This window comes from Cornus florida, unplaced genomic scaffold, assembly GCF_030987335.1.
Source record: "Cornus florida cultivar Cherokee Brave unplaced genomic scaffold, ASM3098733v1 CherokeeBrave_3.0.0_Hap2_Chr04, whole genome shotgun sequence".
NCBI classification, from domain to species: domain Eukaryota; kingdom Viridiplantae; phylum Streptophyta; class Magnoliopsida; order Cornales; family Cornaceae; genus Cornus; species Cornus florida.
This window is the reverse complement of record NW_026775574.1, coordinates 16,184,527-16,207,219: the sequence shown is the minus strand read 5'-3', so window position 1 is coordinate 16,207,219 and position 22,693 is coordinate 16,184,527. Positions and strand designations below refer to the sequence as shown.

The 22,693-nt window shown below is 35.7% G+C and overlaps 5 protein-coding genes across 5 annotated transcripts; 2 read left to right on the top strand and 3 right to left on the bottom strand.

Annotated features, from left to right (window-relative positions):
- The first annotated feature begins 1,087 nt into the window (after positions 1-1,087).
- LOC132302860 (2-hydroxy-palmitic acid dioxygenase mpo1-like) lies at positions 1,088-4,250 on the top strand. The gene is made up of 4 exons (XM_059799845.1): positions 1,088-1,647; positions 3,612-3,674; positions 3,754-3,825; positions 3,917-4,250. Exons 1-4 carry the CDS (start codon positions 1,291-1,293, stop codon positions 4,031-4,033), a joined length of 609 nt encoding a protein of 202 aa, XP_059655828.1. The 5' UTR covers positions 1,088-1,290; the 3' UTR covers positions 4,034-4,250.
- A 554-nt stretch (positions 4,251-4,804) lies between these two features.
- LOC132302857 (cytochrome P450 704B1) lies at positions 4,805-8,047 on the bottom strand. Its single transcript, XM_059799843.1, has 6 exons — positions 7,250-8,047; positions 6,915-7,130; positions 6,205-6,501; positions 5,744-6,130; positions 5,317-5,517; positions 4,805-5,037 (listed from the first exon to the last, which is right to left on the bottom strand). The coding sequence occupies exons 1-6, from the start codon at positions 7,574-7,576 to the stop codon at positions 4,858-4,860; spliced, it is 1,608 nt and encodes a 535-aa protein (XP_059655826.1). The 5' UTR covers positions 7,577-8,047; the 3' UTR covers positions 4,805-4,857.
- Positions 8,048-9,191: 1,144 nt separating this feature from the next.
- On the bottom strand, positions 9,192-10,525 carry LOC132302859 (NAC domain-containing protein 2-like). Its single transcript, XM_059799844.1, has 3 exons — positions 10,219-10,525; positions 9,844-10,124; positions 9,192-9,750 (listed from the first exon to the last, which is right to left on the bottom strand). Exons 1-3 carry the CDS (start codon positions 10,382-10,384, stop codon positions 9,325-9,327), a joined length of 873 nt encoding a protein of 290 aa, XP_059655827.1. The 5' UTR covers positions 10,385-10,525; the 3' UTR covers positions 9,192-9,324.
- A 4,048-nt stretch (positions 10,526-14,573) lies between these two features.
- LOC132302182 (methyltransferase FGSG_00040) lies at positions 14,574-16,604 on the bottom strand. The gene has a single exon (XM_059799060.1). It carries the CDS (start codon positions 16,496-16,498, stop codon positions 14,846-14,848), a length of 1,653 nt encoding a protein of 550 aa, XP_059655043.1. The 5' UTR covers positions 16,499-16,604; the 3' UTR covers positions 14,574-14,845.
- Positions 16,605-17,401: 797 nt separating this feature from the next.
- Positions 17,402-22,489, top strand: LOC132302856 (mitochondrial uncoupling protein 3). Its single transcript, XM_059799842.1, has 2 exons — positions 17,402-18,015; positions 20,914-22,489. Exons 1-2 carry the CDS (start codon positions 17,656-17,658, stop codon positions 21,454-21,456), a joined length of 903 nt encoding a protein of 300 aa, XP_059655825.1. The 5' UTR covers positions 17,402-17,655; the 3' UTR covers positions 21,457-22,489.
- Positions 22,490-22,693: the final 204 nt, after the last annotated feature.

The following is a 22,693-nucleotide window of genomic DNA, read 5'->3' as shown; positions in this document are numbered from 1 at the left end:
AGTCACTATATATCATATCAATGCCAAAAAAAAAAACCATAAACTTGAAAAATATAAATGAAGGGACCACCACCTTCTTGAATTTCCAGTGATACTTCATCATCAAGCTAGCACGAGGATGAGGGTGCTGTGACATGAACTGTCAATTCAATAATTGAGGAGCAAATTTTCAACCAAAAATGCTACTAAATTTTTCATGTAGAACATTAAGTGAGATGGGCTGCCGTATAATTTGGTCACTTTAATGACCAATAAACAATTTTTTTTGCTTTTCTTTTTAAATGGTAAACATACAACGTTCAATGATAAGTGCTATTATTATTAAGTAAATGTTACTCAAATTATGTTATCGAATACATTTAATTAAATGTAAACAGATTAACGATTTAGATTAAAATAATTATTCTATTTAGATTAAGTGTTAAAATGCATGTGTTGATATTTATAAATGATTATGAAAAAAATGTATTTATAAATAATTACATATGTGTGTATATATATATATATCAAATTTAAAGAACCTGGATTCCTCTTGTTTGGGGATTCTATGCACAGTACATCATCACACTGGAGGTTTGCAACATAACAATATCATAATACAACACAATAAATAACAAAATGCAACCTCACGTAGCAATTTAAAAAAAAAAAAAAATTATACCACAAATTCATATGATAGTTATAACACCTATACAATATATTATACCTGTGTTATAATGTTATACAGGATCCTTCAAGCATCTCTATATTTATTATGCAGAATTTTAACGTATTCTTGTAATTATTGTATTATTAATTTAAAATTATTGCATTCACGTTGTAAAATTTATTGCATTAGATACCGAAACAAAACTGACACAGGAAAAAATCATACTGCATTGAAGATTGGGTTTCAAATTTAGAATCAAAATTATTTTTCATCTGTGTGTAATATATATTCATGTATATATATAAAAGCCTAACCTATTCTAGCTACACGTGTGAATGTTCTGTGGCATCAAATAGCTCACAGCACAAACACGTGCCATCACACGAGTAACCCAATCACAATCTAGACGGAGCAGTTGTTCCATTACATCATTGTACTTGTGGACAAAATCCCTACTGTTCCTTTGGCTCCCTCCTTCCTTGGCATTTCCGAAGTATTAGTCTGAGGCATATATATATATATATATATATATATATATATATATATATATATACGCACAAATCTAGCCAGTTTCTCGAGAAAATCTTATAGAAAATTTCTTGGGTTTTTTGTCAATTGTTGAGAACTCATCAGATTTCTATATGGGTAAGATGGGATTATTTGATCTTGAGAAGCACTTTGCTTTCTATGGAGCTTATCACAGCAACCCAATTAACGTAGCCATACACATGGTGTTTGTGTGGCCAATTTTATTCACAGCTCTTCTTATGTTGCACTTCACTCCATCCCTGTTTAACCTTCCTCATATCGAGTTTTCTATATTTGGGATTAATCTTATTCTGATTTTGAATATTGGGTTTTTGCTCACTTTGATCTATGCTGCGTTTTATGTGTGTTTCGATGTGAGAGCTGGTTCTTTGGCGGCAATCCTCTGTTTCATTTGTTGGGTTGCCAGTAGCTATCTTGGGAATCTGCTAGGGTTTTCTATTTCTTGGAAGGTGAGAATTTTGGTACTTTTTATTTTATTTTATTTTATTTATAGTACAGGAATTTGATTTGGGTTTTGTTTATTCTCTGAAATTGAATGTTGAATTGAAGCTATCTTTACCTTTTTTTTTTTTTGTGGGGGGGAATAAGAATTTTATTGAAGCTCTCGTATATGTTTTATGCTTTTGTTTATTTGAATCTATTTCCAGTGTTTGCAAATTGAAGTTTGCTGTAATTTTTATAGTGGGGGACAAAATTGGTTGTGTTTGTATAATTAATAAAACATTTGTGGTTATGCAGAGTATTGCTTTTACACATACCCAAAGAAAAATATAAATACAAAACAAATAAATAAATGTTTTTTAAGGGATCTGTTTAGTCCATGTTTTGCATTGGATTTGAATTAATTTCCTTGTGTGTATATATCTTAATACAGCTAAAATAGATACATTTGATGTTTATTTATAAATGACCTTGTTTCATTTAGAATTATGGTGGTATCTGCATCTTGTGCTAGACTTTGATTTACGGAGTATTTCATAGTGGGATTATGGTGATATCTGCATTTTGTGTTTTACACCAACATATGGGATTGATTCATTTTCAATTGCATATCCAAGTACTCCTGTTTCAAATGATCTATGCATGTATATATGTATCTATCTATATATACTCCTATATATATATATATATATATATATATATATATATATATATATATATTGCTGAATAATTGGAAGTTCATTAGTCCCATTTTGGAAATAGAGTGTATTCATTCCTATTTTCATCATAAAATTGTCATCACTTTGTTCTGTTCACACCTTTGTTTCTAGTTCATTCATAAGGGTTTATTCAAAGATGAATCTTTCTGGCTCTTGGAAATGTACTGGAAAGTCTGAACCATATTTGACAATGAAATGTCAATGTTTGGCTTCTAATAATCTTTTCTTCTTTTCTATTTTTATTTTTTATTTTTACACACACACACTGACATACGTCCACAAATGCCCACTATGGAGCTTGAACCCACACCTTCCCTTAGGGGAAGAGAGGTTATACCACCTAGGCCGATGGGGTGGCTCCTTATCAACTTTCCACTGCCTATTTTTCTGTTCTTTTCGATAGTTATTCTTCTTTCTTTCTTCTGCTGTAGGTCCTTTTGTTCTGCCGCTGTGGCTGTCTGTCTTCCTCTTTAGTCTTTTCCTTAATTCCCCAGCTTCATTGTTAGGTTGCTGGTTTTGTTTTATGTTCAAGAGACTAGCAACCTCATTTATTGCCTTTGTTATTTAGAAGTTGTTACTTTAGCTTCGATATTTTCCTTGGATCTAGAAAGTATTGATGTTTTTATGCTACTGATACACACTTAGTATATCCTAACAATGATTCTATTTTAATTGAGCTATGTACTTGGCTTGTCGTTATTGTTTTAAATATTACAAATTTTAGAGGCAGGATATCAAATGATATCTTTTTGTTTGGGTAAATGGATACCTATTTAATATCAACTAGCAAAAACCAAGTATAGAAGTTTTTGAATTACATAAGTTTGAAAAACACGAAACTGCATTGAGCATTAGCAGCTACCTCCTATATGTTTTGTGTCACGTTTTAAACACTTTGTCTTTTAAATATTACAAATTTTAGAGGCGGGATATCAATATGATATCTTTTTGTTTGGGTAAATTGATACCTATATAATATCAACTAGCAAAAACCAAGTATAGAAGTTTTTGAGGCAGGATATCAATATGATATCTTTTTGTTTGGGTAAATTGATACCTATATAAAACCAAGTATAGAAGTTTTTGAATTACATAAGTTTGAAAAACACGAAACTGCATTGAGCATTAGCAGCTACCTCCTATATGTTTTGTGTCACATTTTAAATACTTTGTCTTTTGAAACTGAATACTATGTTATGACCTTGATGAGGTGAACTACGTAAACGTGAGCTAATTCATTATAACCATTTCAGGTTGTTCTGGTGTCTCAGCTGGTATGTTGGACTGGACAGTTCATTGGCCATGGGGTATTTGAGGTAAGATAACTATGTCACAAGTTAAAATTGCTTCCAATTAATCATACTAATACACCTCTAATTTAAAATTATTTTGCAGAAACGAGCACCAGCTCTTCTGGATAACTTATCTCAAGCCTTTCTAATGGCTCCCTTCTTTGTTCTGCTTGAGGTAATTACTGTACATGCAATCTTCGTAATTCTATTGAGTTTCTCCTATTCGATAAATAATGTGGATATGTTGCAACTATTGTTTGCCGCAGGCTCTTCAAATCTGTTTCGGTTATGAACCATATCCAGGGTTCCATGCCGGGGTTCAAGCAAAGATACAAGCTGAGATTAATGAACGGCAAGATAAGAAGCAGAAATTAATTTCTTAAGTCTCTGCTGGCCATCTATTATGAGAGCTTGTACAGCAGCCAGGAATGAAGAAATAAAACCGGAACTTGTAATATAAATCTTTATGTATTATGTACACACACACACTGATTTAGGAGTTCCATGTTTCAAGGGATTATAGAAAGATCCATGCATGACAGATTTGGCAATATACAAGCATCTCTCTTTCTGCTGATCAAGTTATTCTCTTCTTTTTAATTGTCTGGATTTGTTGCAGAAATTTAATTGATCAACGGATATATGAACTGCAGGCAATTTTTTAAGTATTCTGTCATCCATCACCCGTCCAATTTTGACTTGGAGATCAGAATGCATTTTTAGCCATTTTCTCGTTAGAATTTACTGAATCTCTTTATGAGAAAGAGGAAGGTAAGTTATAGAAGTACAAGCTTCATATCATTGGGCATCTTGTCATGATTTTACACATTGAGTTGTTTTGTTTTGGTTTTACTTGTTTGCTTTCATATCATTGTGCATCTTTATGTCTTGACTTTCTAAAATAATTATTTTTCTATCATTTGGCCCTTTAAGGGATGATGCCCTTGAATGTCCTTACTAGGTTTAACTTTAAAGAGCTTGTTCTTGTCAGATTTTTTCACATTTTAACTAGTCAACTAATATTAATTGCTGAATTTTTTGTTACGAACTTAGGATAGGATTGTAAGTTTTCTTGTTTTGTGAATGCATTTCAATTTCTTAACATAATCATATAGGGCTACATATCAACCTCTATATATATAGTAGTGATTACTTTTAGCATGTATAAACTACAAACATCAACAACAGTATGACCTCTCGAGGAGTCTTAAGAACATCTTCTAACATTAACCTTTAATCCATGTGCCATTGATAGAATTGTCATCATCCTGTACTTCACTAGATGCCCCGGCACCAAACTGTATTTGAAAAACCTACACAAAATGGCCAGTGCCATCTTCATTTGGAGATATGCAGAGTCCTTCCCTAAGCATATCCTCGGCCCAGCCTGCATGTCAGATGTTAAATAGAGCCATGAATACCTTGGTGTAAGAATGAACCAAGTATTATAGCCATAAAAATAATTTATTGCAGTTCTTTAATAACCATCTTATGATTAAGTTTTAGCATATATATACTAGGTATAATAATGATTCTTTCAAAAAATATTTGAGTTATAATGCAGCCTTAGGGGCCATTACTTTGTGAAATGGCTTTTTAGCAGCTTGAATTTGACACGGATGAAGTTTAGAACAATGGTTATAACTGTTCGATATTGTCAAGATACCTGAAATGCAGTGAACTTGAATGGTGATGCATTTTGGAAGCAACCCTCTTTTAGCCATCTCTCAGGCTTGAATGAAGCTGCATCGGGACCCCAGTTGTACTCCATTCGACCCATTGAGTAGGGCACATAAGTCACCATTCCTCCAGCTTTTACTTTAGTTCCATCTGGTAAAACATCATCCTCCAGGATGCCCTTAGGATCCTACAATCACAGAAACGAACATTATTCACTTTAAGACTACTAATGATAGGAGCTCCAAGGAATGCTTAATTATTGTGCTTATTAGGGTTCGTTTTGCTGATCTTTTGTGATCACTATGAATTGTTCCAACCAAAACATCCGAACTTTCTTCTCCTGATATCTGTTATTTGATATTTTATACCTCTTGCTTTGGCATATTTGTCCACCGAGTTCAGATTTTGCATACCTGGGGGACGGCTGGGTATAATCGAAGTGTCTCTGTGATCACTGCATGCAAGTAACATAGTCTCCCCATTGAATCATATGTCAGGAGTTCTGCAAATTGCATTGCTCTTTGATTGAAGGATTCGGGATCATCTACATTGTACTGAAGCAATTCAACCTCCTCTTCTTTTGCCCGGTTTTCTTCAAAAGTTTTGAGCTCTGAGTATAGTTTGTCTGCTACATGGTCATGTGTCATTATATTGTATATTGCCCAAGAGAGAGTTGTGGCTGTTGTGTCACGGCCGGCAATGACAAAGTTCAGAACAACATCTCTGAGGCTTTTATCTGTTATATTGTTCTCCGGGTCTTTCCCAAGCTCAATGAATCTTGTCAGTATGTCGTTCTTCATCTGATCATTTTCATCGGGAAATGAATAATTAGACGATTAGAACCAACTCTAGTGACAAGTTCTAGGCATGTTACCTTGTCATTTTTGCAAGTCTCTCGAGTGGCTTCTATTTCTTCCTTCCTTTTCCGAATTACAGAGTATGTAAAATCGTCGATCATTTTAATGCTTTGATCTAGTACAGCTTCAGAACCCACATTAAGAAATTTCTTAATTTTCCATAGAGGATCGATGAATCTAAGAGTGACGATAATGTTTGCAGTGTCGAATGCCTGAGCAAATCGATTATCCGGTAGATGGGGAGCCAATGTTCCTATCTCTGCCCCAAATCCCACCTTACATATGGAGTCCAGAGTCATCCTCATCAATAGTTCCTAGAATAGAGAGAATTTAAGCACCTGTTAGTACACACAGATCACTTAGGTTACAGTCAAAAACCACATTATCATGAAACTCATTCCATTATGGTTTTTGCATAATGAAACACTATAAACTTTTTGAAACTATATACTGATCCTTTTAGCTGTATGTGTAGAAATATAGACATCCTCATCCCAAGTACTGTTGATTCATGGTGTCGTAAAATTTTACAAATTGAATATTTATAGGGATGGAGGAAGGGAAAAGTATTAAATACCCCGATATACCTACTATTTAGTAGCCCCCACCAGTGAATATTCACTAGTTTACTCGATAGTAGAAAATAACAACTATGGCCACATGTACTACGTTCTCGGTACCCTTGGGTACTGAATACAGAATATAAACCGAGGTTTTAAGGAGTTACCTGCATGTCTACTTCTTTATTGTGGAAAGATGCTTTACATAGAATAGCAGAGAGCTTAAGGCTATATTCTCTGAAAACTACAGTACTGAAATCCCTCAAATTCCTGGATGCAAACTCAAAACTCGCAGTCTTCCTCTGCTTCCTCCATAGCTCACCATCCACATTAAAAATACCATCTCCGAGCAGCACCTCCATATACGAATGATACACTTCGCCCTTCAAAAAAATTTAAAAATTTAAAAAGAAAAAAGAAAGAAAATCATGTTCTTCATTGAAGCGATTAGTGTAAGGCTTGATTAACAGCATATTTTTGAGTGACTCACGAGAATTCTAACCTTCGGATAATTAGCAAAGTTGGTTTTGAGGACGTGTTCTACGTTAGCAGGATCAGCAACGTAGGTGTAACAGGTGAAGGGCATTGGAACCACGACGGTTCTTGACTTGGCCAGGTACTCGACAAGCCAGTCATGCATCCGATCGTAGTTCATCATTTGTTCGATTGATGCTCCTACGAGTGGCCACGTTTTCGGTCCCTTGGTGTTCCATTGCTTCCATCTGTGGATGAAGATCCATGAAGAAACCATGCAGGCTAGCATGAACATACTTATGCTGTATCCATCTGGTGAAGAAAGAAAAGGCACTAAGTTTCCCTCTTCTTCCATTTGTGAGACAACAACAAAGGGAACAACAAGTGTAGTGTGCTAATAGAATGGCCTTAGAAGCGATTGTTTCTTATAAAAGAGTGATTTGTGGGTAACATGAAGTGGTTGGAATGTTGGTAGCTAATGAACTAGCTATAAAATTTGGCAACAATCTTTGTATGCCCTGGGATTAAAAATGGTTTCATCTCTTTGGTGTCCCAACCTAATTCACTCACATTAACATAATTAAATGGTTTTGATATAATAATCTGAAGAATTCAGAAGTTTCTTTTATATTTTAAAAATGTGCTATTGGTACTGTCATGACTCTTGGTGCAATAACATGAAATTGCATTAAAAGAGTATGCTAAAGTATGGCCCCCATCACATTACGTCATGTTGATGGACTCAGGCGTTAATTAATATTTTCAAAATTCAGAAGATATATACTCCTTTCATTTCACATTAAGAGTCGCTTAATCACAATTACTAAATGCGACACTTACTTAATATGAGATGGGGAAAGTATTATTTTTAAAAGTCAATAATAGCTCAACCTTATCTAAAACAACTTTCATAGATGGTGCCATTGCGGCGATAAATTAGCTGCATAATAGTAGATGTCAATGTCAATTTTTTTAGCCCATGCATGTACCAAAACTGTTTTGGTCAATTGTCTTGAGTTTGCTAACTCTAATTGGCCGCAAAGTCTTTTGCGTACTCGTTATGCAGCAGTTATTTTCTTTGACCAACATTTTTATTAGCCAATAGCGACAAATAATCGAGTACCTAACTTTTACATTTAAGTCCTTCAATACTTATGCGGCCTTTCGCGCCACTTGAAGAAGATGAAAAAAGAAAAAAACAAAACAAAACAAAACAGTCGAGACTTGTACGTGTGAATGTCTTTTAATTGTGTAGGTACGTTTTGAAATTTGAATATGACAAATATATATTTTAAAAATTATAAATACAATAAATATACACAACGGATAATATCTACATAAGAGTGCGCATCGTGACAACTTGTATCAAAATCACTTGATTTAATTCTATGTTAAAAGCCCATCCAAATCCCAATTCTCCTTTTTTTTTCCTAAATTTTCTGCCTAAGATTGAACTTAATTAGTCATCTGTTTGAACTAGATAAAGCTATTCTTATATCCGAAAAGGCTATGCGTTATGACCTAATCACCCCCCACAAAGTGCACATTGTGACACAAAACCACTCTCAACACAGGAATCAAGCATTTACCTACAGGCAGTGTGTGGGGAAGGTGTTTTGTGGCTGCAATCTCTCAATCTTCAAATCCTTTGAAAAGTATAAGTTGGGTAAATTTATTCCTGTAAATTCTTGTGTATGCGTGTGATTGCATGATTCAGTTGCGTGCGGCAATTTGGATTGCTTGGTGTGATTAGGTCCGAATCGTGCGGCAATTTAGACTATTTGACCTGATTAGGTCAGGATCAAATAGTTTCGGAAGACGACATGGATAACGAAAAAGCCAAAAATAAATAAAATTTTGGAGGTTATTATTATTATTATTATTATTATTATTATTTATTTTAAGTTTAATATCCATCAAGTAGTTACTAGTTTGGTTTAAGCTTAACAAAGTGGTATTTCTGCTTATGGTTTATGTCCATTGCCAGAGGCAAATAATACGTTTCATTCAATGACAAATTTTACAAATTTTTTGAACAGTTGGAGCCTCTATGATCTCTAACAAGCCCTATTTTACAATTTCTTTATGACATAAAAAACCATTCTATCCTTGAAAATCAAACACTGGGTTCATGAAAATTGTCTGGTTCAATACGCTACTGTGGTTCGCTTGAAATTTTGCTGTGTCCGTGTGTGGTGGTTGTTGGTACGGCACTTCGCCGGACTCAATTTTGCTGATGCCACCGTGGTGGCTCATGCCGGCATGGTTCACGGTGTTCTGTAAATCGAAGCTCGAAGAATTGAATGCATTATTGTCACTTAAAAGTTGTGAAATCGAGCCCAACTTTTCAAATTCCCATAGTTGAGAAAGTGACATAGTCCTCGGAAATTTCATGATTTGTTCGTCACCGGCGTTTACACCGGCAACTGGTAGAACCATTTGAGCAGCATAAGAGTCCTCTTCTATTTTCTGCTCAGCTCTTACCATACTTTTCTTCTTGTAAATCCGGCAAAGAACCCAATCATCCAACTGAAAAAAACACACACAAACACACACTAAATTAATCAAAAAGTTTCAACAACTTCATTATGCTAGCATTGACCACTTTACCCAAATTCTTACCCTCATAGATCCATTTCTCTTGCTGGGTTGTGTTCTTGAGTCGCTTAAACGATACTCATGCATGATCCAATCAGTTTTGATACCCTTTGGAGGCCGACCCTTGTAGAAAACAAGAGCTTTCTTCACACCCACGTATTTGGATGCACTATGAATGGCCTTGTCTGTGCCCGTGGCTTTCCAGTAACCCGACACCGCTGCTCTGTTGGGTCGGACCCCATTCGGGTACTTCCTGTCACGGGGACTAAAAAAGTACCATTCATTTTCTCCAAACTCCGCCTTGTCTACACAATTAATATGAGTTCACATAAGCAACCATATGAATCAATATTAATGGCTCATTTATCTATATTTTTTCGACGAAGTATATATACTAACCGGGTAATTCCCACGGGTCGAATTTGTAGATGTCCACTTCGGGAATGATGGACACAGGACACGGTCGCGACGTGGCCTGATTTCGGAGGTAGTACATGATCAGTTCTTCATCGGTGGGATGGAATCTAAAACCAGGTGGAAGGACAGAGTTGTGTTTTGCTATCATTGTATGCAGAGAGTGACAATATGGTTGAGATTAATGTTGATTTTTTTTCTTTCTTGGCTAAGAGGGAAGGGAAGGGAAGGGAAAGGAAAAGTGTGAAAGAAGAAAAGTCGAGAGAAAGAGGAGAGTTTGAAATGTTTGAAAGGAGAAGGCTAGTCCTTTTATTTTAGAGGTTTTTTTGTCCTCTAGTGGGATTACATCACATTGATTGGCTGTTTGTTTGACTTACATATACCTCGTATATATTATAGATGAGGAGGATTGTGTGCCATACTTGCAGGTGTGGGTAAAGGACTATAGACTAGAGAGAATGCTTTCACACTTATCTTGTCAAGACAGCTAACATCAAAGGACAAAATGGGAATATCCTTTTAATACCTTTTCTTTTCTTTATCTTTTTTTTTTTTTCTTTGTTTGTTTTGGCCGCTCTACTTTAAGAAAGGTTTTTGTATTTTTCTTGATTTTTTTTTGGTTCTTTGTTTTATTTAATTTAGGATAAGCAATAGCGTGGTTGATTGAGGATTTTTTAACTTTATTTTATTTTATTTTATTTTATTAGTATTATTTTAAAGTATCACACACAAGCTCACAACTGTCCACCTGAGGGATTGGATTGAGCGGTAATTCACTTAGATCTATTGTAAGCCTAAGGTTTAACTCCTATTGAATATAAATAAATTTTTGAACTCGCGTTTACAATGGTGAAAGTTAAAACTATACTCAACTCTTATAGAGATAGATAATACAGTGTCATCCTCGAAATTTAATCAGGGCAAAACTTTAGACACCTACAAAAATATCTCCTCTATGTAAATTGAAATTTATAACAATACAAATTGGGTAATTATTTATTGAGCATCTTATTAATTCTAGATATTTATTTCTTTTTAGATATATAAGATGTGGTGTGGTAGGTGTGTGTAGGGTTGGTTGGGTGTGACGTAGCTTGCATTCCCCAACAATAAAATGAAAAATCTTTGTCAAGTTAAAATCCAACTACCACACTTTTTTATAATAAGAGAGTCCAAATAAATTTAATATTGAGGATAACATAATTTTAAATATATTTATTGTATTTTGGATATCAAATTTAATTCAGATGGTGTTATGAGTGTGGTTTGCAGTATCGGTCACGATATTAGTTATGGTCATGATATAACTGATTTAGATAAAGTCGTGTAAATTAACGGATACAAATCGTGTATCGACCTTAAAAAAAAATCGATCGAAACGTTGCGTATCGGACAATACATGATTATAATGTCAATATAAAAACTTAATGACAAACTCTAAATGCATATTTTTATTCACAAATTATGTAATTTAGAAAGAATATTCTTAAAAATATTTGACAGTCATAATAATAAATAAATAAAACGTTGAATTCAAAATTATCACTCCATTACATTCAAAATGAGACTTTGGAATAGTCGTTTAAGAATAAAAACTGTTTGGTTCACACCTTTTACTCCCAACTATTTTGGGGAAAAAATTTTCCAAAGAACGAGTCAATAGCGTAAAGCGAGTAAGTTCCTTTATCCTACTCGAGAAAGTATATAACTTCTACTTTTCCAACCTCGGATGAGCAAGAACATGAGAATCAATCTTCAAAACTGAGCTATCAACCCCAGTCGAAAAGCCGACACGTGTCCTTTCCAAAAAAAGGATATTTATAAAAGATAAGCATCGATAAAATTCACGTGGGGCCCAATTTTCACACGGTTCTTATCCTGACACCTCATTATTGGCGGCACATTGGATTAGAACCGTTAGTTTGAACACATTATCCCACGTGTCACGTTCTGATCAGGATTAGATCACGACACGTGGCACGGTGGAATTGTATATATCTAAATCGGAGAAGTCTGCTGAGAGAAAAAGGAATATTCCTTTGAATAATGGCCGTTGATTGGGGCATAGTCTGAAAATCTGATCTATCCATATCGGTTTATAGCATGCGTGGTAGGTGGCTTGTCTTTATTGACCCTAACTCGTTTGGAGTTTTCTTCTTCTGATGTGAGCTAAGCACTATATGGGTTACGCGTGGATTTTGCAGACTTCATCATTTAGTGGTTTCTATATATATATATATATATATATATAGTTTATTATGTCGATGGATTTAGAAACTTGGATAAATGTGTCTCATTGTCCAATAGTTTTAAGATAGGGTTTTTCCTTACATTAAACTATTCATTTGTTATTGTTTTATCAACGTGCGACTTGGGACACCACGAGGAACTATATAGTTTTGTGTATCTTTTTTACAGTGAAGGCTGCTTAGTCTCTAAATGTAGAAGAGAAAACACGTACACGCACACTAAAGAAAAATAAAAAATATTAGTTAAAGTGCACACGGTTCAATTTTTATTAGCCAATTTAGAATGCATGCGGTTGGATCTAATTTAGTGTGGAATGAACGAATCAAATCGATTCTAATAATTTAAAAAAGTTTGAAACTAAATTGGATTATTTGAAACAGTAAAATCGAACGATAGTGATTAGTTTGGTTCTATTCGAATTTATAGTTTTTAACTTTGTTATAGATTACATATATATACATGCATAGCAATAAAATGAAAAATTAAAAATTAAAATATTTATAATTATACGTTGGTGTAATGCATGGTATATTATACTTTCTACCAGTCAAAATTGTTCTCTATCGATCAAAATTGAACAAGAGTAGTATACAAGTCTAGATTGGTTCGATCATTTTGGACCACAAACCATAAATGGAATCAAAACTAATAATTTTTTAATTTTTAAAATAAAAAATGGACCATTTCATTATAGAATCGGACAAAATTGTATTGTTCAATTCGATTTGATTTGTTTTATAAGTTCTAACGATTTTTTTGCCACTTCTGGACTGAACTACAACAAAGTCATGGGCCTTTAATTTTGTTATCGGGACGACTATCTGCATCATGAAACTCATTAAAATGAGAGTGAGATTGAAAGCAAAAACGCGCACGAAACTTAAAAGCAACACCCGTTTGAAAATTTTTCTGCCACTTCTGGACTGAACTACAACAAAGTCATGGGCCTTTAATTTTGTTATCGGGACTACTATCTGCATCATGAAACTCATTAAAATGAGAGTGAGATTGAAAGCAAAAACGCGTACGAAACTTAAAAGCAACACCTGTTTGAAAATTTTGTGACTTGTCTCGATCAACACTATGGCCCGGCCAGTCTCATGACAGGCGCATGTTAGAGTTTCAGTTGAGCTTAGGGCCTTTGGGCTGGGCTTTGACATTGCTCTATATGTTACGGAACATTATTGGCTTATTTCCTAACTAATGTTGTTCAAAATTAGCATCGCTGTTTTATAGTCAAATTGGATTTTTGATCTAATAAAACATGAAGTATAGTTTAATATTGTTGTTAGTTGTTGCCAATCCGCATTAGAACATTATTATTGTTAGTGTGTGAACGTTTATTTAAACTTTAAAAATAAAAATAAAAAATTAGCATTGTTGTTTACTAGATTAAAACTACAAATTGTTGTGAAGCTTTTTGGCCTGGCTACAAGTTAATCTTCAGCAAGCATTAAGGTTCCGTTCGTTTCGACGTAACATATTTTTTTTAGCTAAAATATATATATATATATATTTTAGCTAAAAAAAATATGTTACGTCGAAACGAACGGACGTCTAGGTCGAGGGGTTGATATTTTAGTCCATAAAGTATAGCGTGTAAAATAACTTGTTTAATATTTTTTTTCTTCGTAAATATCTTACGACAATCAAACACCAAAAAATAAACATATCAGGGAACATTATTGTTGGCTTATTAAAGTCTCATGGAGCTAACAAGCGGTGACCTGGACCTAGTAAGCATACTGATGGTGTCATTCAAATCTCATGGGAAGAATGTCATTTTATACAAGTGTCTGCCTAAATGCATACTGATGGTGTTTTTTCACACAGTAGCTCAGGGAGGATTAATATGGCATATGGCTGAAATATAATTGAGTATTCTACTTCTACATTTACCATTAGATACACACACCTAACCATTCAGATCTTTGAATGGACATTGCGAGTGCCATAGAAGGGCCACAAAATTACAATCACAGAGCCAAAAACAATGATAATGGGGTTAGCTAGCACTAACAACTTGTTCAAAGTGTTGCTGTTCAAAACTAGTCAGAACCCAATGAAAATAAGAGTTTGAGCTTCTTCTATGAATTGCCAAAATATATATATATATATATATATATATATATATAGAATAAAGTTAACAAGTGAAGCTAATACAGGCTATGTATAGCAAAACTTGTCAAAGCTTCTCTTGATTAAGCCATTTTGTTGAAATGTATATGACTTAAATACATGAATCTGTTAAACAATTGGTACTGGGAAAGAAAATATGAACTTTGAACTAAGTCACTAACCGTGGCAAGCACTGAATTTTAGACTAATTGAAAGAACTGCAAAAAGCTATGAGCTAATAGCTTTAACAATGTCCATGAATGCCACCAAGCTCAAACAGAGTCCTCATTGCTTGTTTCTTCATTACCTTCCCATACAATCCTCTTCCTAACTTCATTGCTCTATCCATCATCACACCACCACCACCACCACCATTTCTCTTCAGTCCTTCCATGAATACTTTTAGAACCCTCTCATCACTTCCGGTTGCATCCACGATACTATCCATTGCAGCCTCTAGTGCAGGAATCCGTCTCCCCCACCTCCTCATTGACTTCTCCGATCCAAAAACTCCGGAATACGCCACCCAAAAGGATGCCCTCAAATGGCCCTTTTCCTTTCCCCTCACCATCCATCTCCTCATACCTTCCTCCAACCTATAAACTATTTCACCCATGTCTAGCCCTCTTTCAAGCCCTAATTCAATCTCTCTCATCCCTTGTCTCGAGCACGTCCCCTCCTCAAACTTGCATCTCTTACAGTTACAACGAAACCCCCAATTCTTCGCCATGCCATTGCGAACGTTGAGAGGCGAAAGCACATCAAAATATGCAAATGTGATCTCCTCACCTGCCTTCACATCCCTAGAAGCATGCACCATCACATAATCACCAACGTGCAAGCGCCTCGCGCTAGGATTACAAGAATGGTTTATGAAGGAGGCAAGTACCCATAGGCCAACTCCATGGTAACCACTGTTCTTCCCCAAAACTTTGGCAGATATGGCATCCTCAACCAAAGAATTCACATCCAATATGCTTAAAACCTTACTCGTATCAAAATTTTCATCTGAAATGCTGATCTCCTCACCTTCAGGCCTATATAGACTTATATGAGGTACTTCAAGGCCATCCTCATCTTCACCCATAGACAATGTAGAGATTAAATGATGGGTTTTAGGGCATTTTGTCGCTGATTTGACAACTTCATCAATGAAATTCTTCCACATAACTAGTTGCACATTTTCGGCCAATTCGTCGTTGTTGGATTGGGGCAATATACCCCTTTCAGTGGCAATTGCCTTGGTGACCAACAACAGAGTACCACTTTCTATGTTCTTTGTTGCAAATATGCCTCTCCCACTAATCTCAGACTTCTTGATCTCCACTGGACCAATGTACTCCGCGAGTTCCGGAGATTTTCCGGGAAACCCATTTACAATCCAATCTGAGAGATCAAAAGCTCCAGATCTAGACAAGAACTCGAATTTCTTACATTTTTGCAAGTACCCATTTAGGGTTTCGGAGTTCACAATAGCCTGAGGATCAAGAAGAGCTGTTTTGAAGCAATTCAAAGCTAAACTATACCTACTGAGATTGAGCAAGATCTTACCTTTGCAAATTAGTGTCTTGAAATGGGTGCTCTCAATTTTCAATGCTTCATCGCAATCTTTCAGTGCTTCTGTGAAATCTCGCAGCCGGAATCGCGCTTGGGCTCGATTCGAGAAAGCCAAACAGAGAGATTTGTGGAGTTTGGGGAGGTGATCTGGATCGGGGCTTTGATGGGTGTTTAAGATCATGTGGTCTTGACACAGAGAGATGAAGTGAGAGTAGGCTTGTACTGACTCCCTCCATTCTTCTCTAAGGAGAAGCTCTGTGGCCCTGGATCTGAGCTGTTGAAGCTTCTCTTCTTCCATGTCTGGTGGTTGTTGTTGTTGTTGCTGATCTTCTTCTCTCATCTTTGATGGTGGTGGTGGTGGATTGTCTCTACTCTACTTCTCTTCTTGTCAGGTGGGTTTCTCTGAAAGTTTGAAATTGGGGCAATGTAACGGTCATTTGCCTTTCTTTTTTTTACTTGAAACGGCAACGGCTATCTCGGGGTAGTTTGTTACTTCTATAATTATCCTTTATAAAAATAGTTGCAGTGCATTTACTATGGTCTCACACTAATCCCCCACCAATCAAGAGCACATCCAGTCAATCACCTGCGTTAATATTCCTTTGGATGGAATAATATTAGTAATAATTAATTTATTATTATTTTTATTTTTATTATTATATATTTTTTTTTTAGATTGTGCTAAAATTAGGTATAGCACACCTATGCCCCTCCTTGGATCCACCGGTGCCACCAATACCAAACTAAGATGTATAGCACCAATCAGGATGTTAAAGTTCAGCCAGTTTCGATTGGAAAATATCCAATGTGCCTGCCGGGCACATTATAATCATTCATGTCTGCGCGTGTACATCACACACTGCACTTATTATAAACGGACCACTGTGATATATTTGGTGCACCAGGCACACCGAATGCCTGCTCGTTTTGATTGCACAATTTTGGCATTTGGATTTCTAGGTTTACTGTAGGGTTCACAAGATTCGAAGGCTAAGTTTGCACCATGGTGACTTTTGTCGAGAAATTATTAAATGGTCCTGATCTATTGACATTTAGTGGACCAATTTAATTTAGACTCTCCGGTTAAGAAAATGACTCACAAAAATATATTAATATATTAAAAAAAAAAAAATTCAATAACGGTCTACATTGAACTGATCCAAAGCCATTGAATAATTTCTTACATTTAACCCCTCTGCATTTTAGAAGTGTTAGATAGAATCGAGAGAATTCAAATGTTAAGATTGAGCGATCATTTAGGGTCTCGTAGACATACGTTAAGTCTCCTTTGTAATATAGCATGCCTGGTATAGAGGAGTACTATTTTTATATGTACGTGTACACAATTAAACAGGGTATGTATGCACCAAACGATACCGTTCTCTCGCGGTACTGTTCCTCAGCCTCACGAAACGACGTCGCATGATGATCCCGGTATCGACCTCCTTCTGAATCCATTTTCGCTAGGGTTTCTACTCTGAATTCCATCCGATCTCCATGAAAGGTCGAGATGGAGAAAACGCGCAAAGGCCTCACACCAAGATAGCTCTGACCTCGCTCTCGGCCATGGTGGCCGAGACCACCACTTTCCCGATCGATATTACCAAGACGAGGCTTCAGCTCCACCGCGAACCACTGTCCTCCTCCGCGTTCCGAGTCGCCGCCGAGATCGTACGCGGCGAAGGCCTTCTCGGCCTATACAAGGGCTTGTCTCCGGCAATTGTCAGACACCTCTTCTACACCCCCATCCGAATCGTCGGTTACGAACATCTCCGGAATGCTCTTGCCCCCACTGGCACTTCACTTTCTCTCTCTAGTAAGGCACTCATTGGTGGCATTTCCGGTGTCATCGCTCAGGTATTTCATATTGAGTTCCCATATTTCACTCCACTTTCAATAATTTTAATTTTATATATATATATATATATATATATATGTATGTACACATTGATATATATATAAGTGTGGGAATTGATGGGGGTGCACCAGAATTTATGAGAAAAGCATGAACTTGGAACTTGATGCAAATACTCAGAACAGAGACTAACTAAAAGCTTAGATGCCGAAAAAAAATCTAAGGGCTTAGCTTTTTGCTTATTCAACTGATTTTCTATGCCTTAATCGGTCAATTGTCTGAAGAAACATTGTTAATTAACTAAAATTGACGTAGCCATAATCATACAGTTGCTTTCGAGTGGCAAATTGGTTCATTTGAATGCATAGAGAATATAATTCTTAAAAGAGTGCACTTATTGAGTTCGTGCTTTAAATTTTATTTTCCGGTTGAAACATGTTCAGCAATTTTGAATCAAACAACTGCTGGTTTTGTTTTAATTTTTTGGAATTTCAGGAATCAACTTGAGTTGGGAAGAAACATTTAGAAATAGAAAAAAAGTGTATTCTCATCAGGGATGTCAATCATGTCCTGTTACTCGATTATCAGACCTTCGGATAACTTGAATTCTTCTTTATGGAGGAGTGATTTGATTAAGATGGGGGTGCTAAAAGGAAATGAGGAAGTTTAAAACATGTTCGGTTGAGGTTCTGAAAAGAGACATTACTCCCAATGATTTGGTGGAGGACATTTAGTTGGCGAAAGAAATGTTCGTATGGCCTTTCCCTCGTTGGGATTAAGGATTTGTCATGTAAATGCAGTTATTAATAATGTAGCTATTGGTGAATAAGGAAAACCTTCCCAGGCAGATAAAATTTCCTCCTATGTCTTTCTATTATTCACAAGATTTCATCTCTCTGTTTATTTGTTCGTCAATGTAAGGGGAAGAAAGTTGTAATTTACGCATTTTTTTTGCAACCAATCTGTTTCTTTATTTGATACACTTGACAAGCATCGGGTAGCCACAGAGTGAGAGATTTTATTATGTTTCCTATTGTTTTCAGCTCTAGGCTCCAACTAGTAGGAAGCAAAACAAATATCCAAGTGGATTGTGGGCTCAGCTTGAACCAAAACCAGTAGATATATCCTAGTGGGTAAGATGAGGATTGGTGGAACCAATGTTACCACAATATGGAATTATGGATTGTCATGTTTTTACAGAGCAATTTGTGAAATGAAATATCACTGGCCCTTTGCGATGATTGTATTCTTGTTTATGTTACCTAGATGAAATTGCAAAATTTCACTCTGAATGTGAGAGCCTTTTTTCAATTGAAGAGCAGATGATACATATGTTAAAAAGATGACGGTTGCCTTGTCTGAGCATATCCCCAGCTGTTCGTGTTCACAGTGATCCCTTGATGTTCCATGGGTTTTACTTTTCTCTTTTCTCTCTCCCAAAACTCTTTTTTCGGGTTTTATTTAAGTTATCTTTTTTTCTTCTTAGATGGATTATTAAAGGAAGGAATAAGAAATGCTTTTTTGGTATCCCTTATTAGTGCACCAAGTTTTAATAAAATTGTGCCACTTTTCAAATTATGGGGGATAACAAACTGTTTTGAGCCATTGGTTAGGCAGCTAAATCTTCGTTAGTTTTACTTGTTATGAGCCATCTTTGTCACTAACCTCAATAGGTACATTCAATGTTGGCTGTTAATGCCTGGAGAAGAAGTTGAGTTTGTTCGCGGGCCTAAATGAGTTTGTTAAGATATTGATCGAACATTTATTATTCTATGAAAATTGTATACATTGTCATTCATTAGTGCAGAAAAGTGGGAATGACTTAGCTTAATCAATTCTTCACCATATCTTTAGTGGTGATATTTAGTTGCCAACTAACTTGTACAGCTTTTCTTTCTTAACATTTCTTACGATTATGTGATGCCTGCCTCAAGTATTCTTGAGCCTAATGAGTTGAATAGACTCATGCTTGGCTTACTGCGTAATCTAGCTTTAGACTTGAGCACCAGCCTCCAGCTTGGTCATTTTAATGACAAATGATTTGAACTAGCTTCATATAGTGTCGGGATCATGTGCTTACAATCAGCTTCATTTGTTTAACAACATGCACTAAATGATGATATTTTTCACAATTAAGTGGGTCAATTTGAGTTAGTTGCATCTTTATTGAATGAGACACAGATCATTGGAGACCCAATGTGAGCTATGTAATTGGCATTACACATTCATAAATTGTGTCAGTGGATTGCAAATTCAGACATGAAATTCTGATAAACCTCCTTTTTTCTTTTTTATTCCTCTGTTAGTGTTCATAGAAGTAATTCGCTTCAGTGCATGGCCAAAAAGAATCTATCTACTTGCTTCGCTTTCGGTCTGACTCACATAGGTGGGAAGCTAACAATAGCTGTTTTAATTGTTCTACAAGGATAATCTATGGGTAGTAGGAAACTTGAACGAGTGAAGCCAACAGTTCTTTAATTTTTCATGGAAAATAAGCAATTTTATTACCCTGCAAAAGATAGTAATATTTATGAAGGAGTCACTATTTTTCCTTCTATTTCCTTTCTTCTTTAGGCTTGTGAAATTTAAATACTTTTTTACTCTTGTTGTTTTTACTCTTGTTGTTGAGTTTGAAACTATACAGCTACGAGCATCTTTAAAGGTAGCAGCTTTTTTGCTGCAAACTGTTCCATTGCATTTGCCATATTGGATTTGATACAACATTAAAATAATTTATGAAATCAAATATCAGTTTACTAGCACAATGATCATTTTTCCTTGAAAGTTCTTGTTCAAATGATTTTTTTTTTTTTTTCCCATGCTTTATAAGTTTTTCTCTTTGCTATTATATTTTGGTTCAGAAAGTATCATAATTATGTGCTTTCCCCCTAATAGTACAGGTAGTCGTGAGCCCTGCTGATCTTGTGAAGGTCAGGATGCAAGCAGATGGTCGTTTGGTGAGCCAAGGCCTCCAACCTAGGTACTCTGGGGCTCTCGATGCTTTAAAGAAGATCATTGGCACAGAAGGCTTTGGAGGACTCTATAAAGGGGTTTTACCAAATGTTCAAAGAGCATTTTTAGTGAACATGGGAGAATTAGCTTGCTATGATCATGCCAAACGTTTTATTATCCAAAATAAGATATCTTCTGACAATATTTATGCCCACACATTGGCCTCTATCATGTCAGGTCTTTCTGCAACTGCTTTGAGTTGTCCGGCTGATGTGGTGAAGACGAGAATGATGAATCAGATGGTGAGCGATGAAGGTAACGTTAAATATAGGAACTCTTATGATTGTCTAGTGAAGACTGTTAGAGTCGAAGGGTTAAGAGCACTGTGGAAGGGTTTCTTTCCTACATGGGCAAGACTTGGCCCTTGGCAATTTGTGTTCTGGGTGTCTTACGAGAAGTTTCGACAAATTGCCGGGCTTTCTTCCTTCTGATGAATTCATTGATCATTGCTCAACTTTCAAGATGGCAATAAATTAATGATAGTTCACTGCTATTCATCATTTTCCTTCTCGAGCTTCAAATATGAATGCATTGATCCTCCTTTTATGTAACAATTTCTTGAAAGTTACGTTCGGTAACATGAAATTGGGGTCCTTTGGAATTGGAGAAAATTTTGTTTTTTAAAGTATTTGTTTTCGTGCAAAATAAGTAAGTCTGCGAAAAAAAAAATCTTACTGTGGTAAATTTCAGAATAATGTACAGAGCGGAAGGCTTCTTTCATAAATGGGGTTGCTGGACTGTGTTTGAACATTGAAGATTATTTTCTGATGATGTGAATTTGACAACCTTGAATATGTCTGTGACTTTGTAGACAGTCAAAGTCAAGAATTGGGCCGGATAATTGGGTTCTCAAGGCTCATTCTGTGTGGGCTGGACTTGGATTGAACTATTGGGCAGATCAGTTCCCAACAGATTTTGTTTCAAATTAATTATTTGTTGAGCAAATAAAGCCCATTACTCTGTCGAGATCAATTCTGTGAGGGGCACTCAGAGTGGGAGCCAAAAATAGACATGAATATGAAGAGTGAGGCAAAAAGTGGTGGTTCCTGGAAAGCTATCGGTACATCCCATGAAGGGATAACCATTCAGTTAACAAGGCCAAAAGTGGTGGTTCCGAGTTTGGAAAGCTACCGGTACATCCCATGAAGGGATAACCATTCGGTTAACAAGGCCAACAGTGGTGGTTCCAAGTCCGGAAAGCTACCGGTACATCCCGTGAAGGGATCATCATTCAGTTAACTTCCGAACATTGGACGCAGATCTAATTTTTAGTTTTTACTTGTACAAAATGGTTAGCGTAAGATATAGTAGACACGTGTTTGACATGGTTAGAAGTGTACTAAAATTTATATATATATTAGTTGGACACGAAAATATATCCTAAAACGAGGATATAAAACTAAACCAACTCGTATCCATCTCTAAGCTCCAAATTAGTGATTACATCCATAATAATGTGATAATATGAGCAAAAATTATTATTATTATAACAATAGATTATATTATTATTCTCTGACGTATTCCTACCTACCAATTTTTTTTTCCTGATATTTGATGTATGGTCTTATTCATAAGGTGTCGTACTCATGTTTTCTGTCCGTATAGATGCTTGATTGCATCCTCTTGCCTGTAAATTTGAGTATTAATTATTACCAAGCAATAGGCTCA

Bases quoted from the DNA above. Each gene is read 5' to 3' on its own strand.
- LOC132302860 (XM_059799845.1), top strand. From the start codon at position 1,291: ATGGGTAAGATGGGATTATTTGATCTTGAGAAGCACTTTGCTTTCTAT. The intron at 1,648-3,611 runs GTGAGAATTTTG...TAACCATTTCAG, and splicing joins GGTTTTCTATTTCTTGGAAG to GTTGTTCTGGTGTCTCAGCT. The intron at 3,675-3,753 runs GTAAGATAACTA...ATTATTTTGCAG, and splicing joins TTGGCCATGGGGTATTTGAG to AAACGAGCACCAGCTCTTCT.
- LOC132302857 (XM_059799843.1), bottom strand. From the start codon at position 7,576: ATGGAAGAAGAGGGAAACTTAGTGCCTTTTCTTTCTTCACCAGATGGA. The intron at 6,502-6,914 runs GTAACTCCTTAA...TCTCTATTCTAG, and splicing joins ATAAAGAAGTAGACATGCAG to GAACTATTGATGAGGATGAC. The intron at 5,038-5,316 runs GTATCTTGACAA...TCTGACATGCAG, and splicing joins TCAAGTTCACTGCATTTCAG to GCTGGGCCGAGGATATGCTT.
- LOC132302859 (XM_059799844.1), bottom strand. From the start codon at position 10,384: ATGATAGCAAAACACAACTCTGTCCTTCCACCTGGTTTTAGATTCCAT. The intron at 10,125-10,218 runs GTTAGTATATAT...TTAATTGTGTAG, and splicing joins CGACCCGTGGGAATTACCCG to ACAAGGCGGAGTTTGGAGAA. The intron at 9,751-9,843 runs GTAAGAATTTGG...TGTTTTTTTCAG, and splicing joins AGAGAAATGGATCTATGAGG to TTGGATGATTGGGTTCTTTG.
- LOC132302182 (XM_059799060.1), bottom strand. From the start codon at position 16,498: ATGAGAGAAGAAGATCAGCAACAACAACAACAACCACCAGACATGGAA.
- LOC132302856 (XM_059799842.1), top strand. From the start codon at position 17,656: ATGAAAGGTCGAGATGGAGAAAACGCGCAAAGGCCTCACACCAAGATA. The intron at 18,016-20,913 runs GTATTTCATATT...CTAATAGTACAG, and splicing joins TTTCCGGTGTCATCGCTCAG to GTAGTCGTGAGCCCTGCTGA.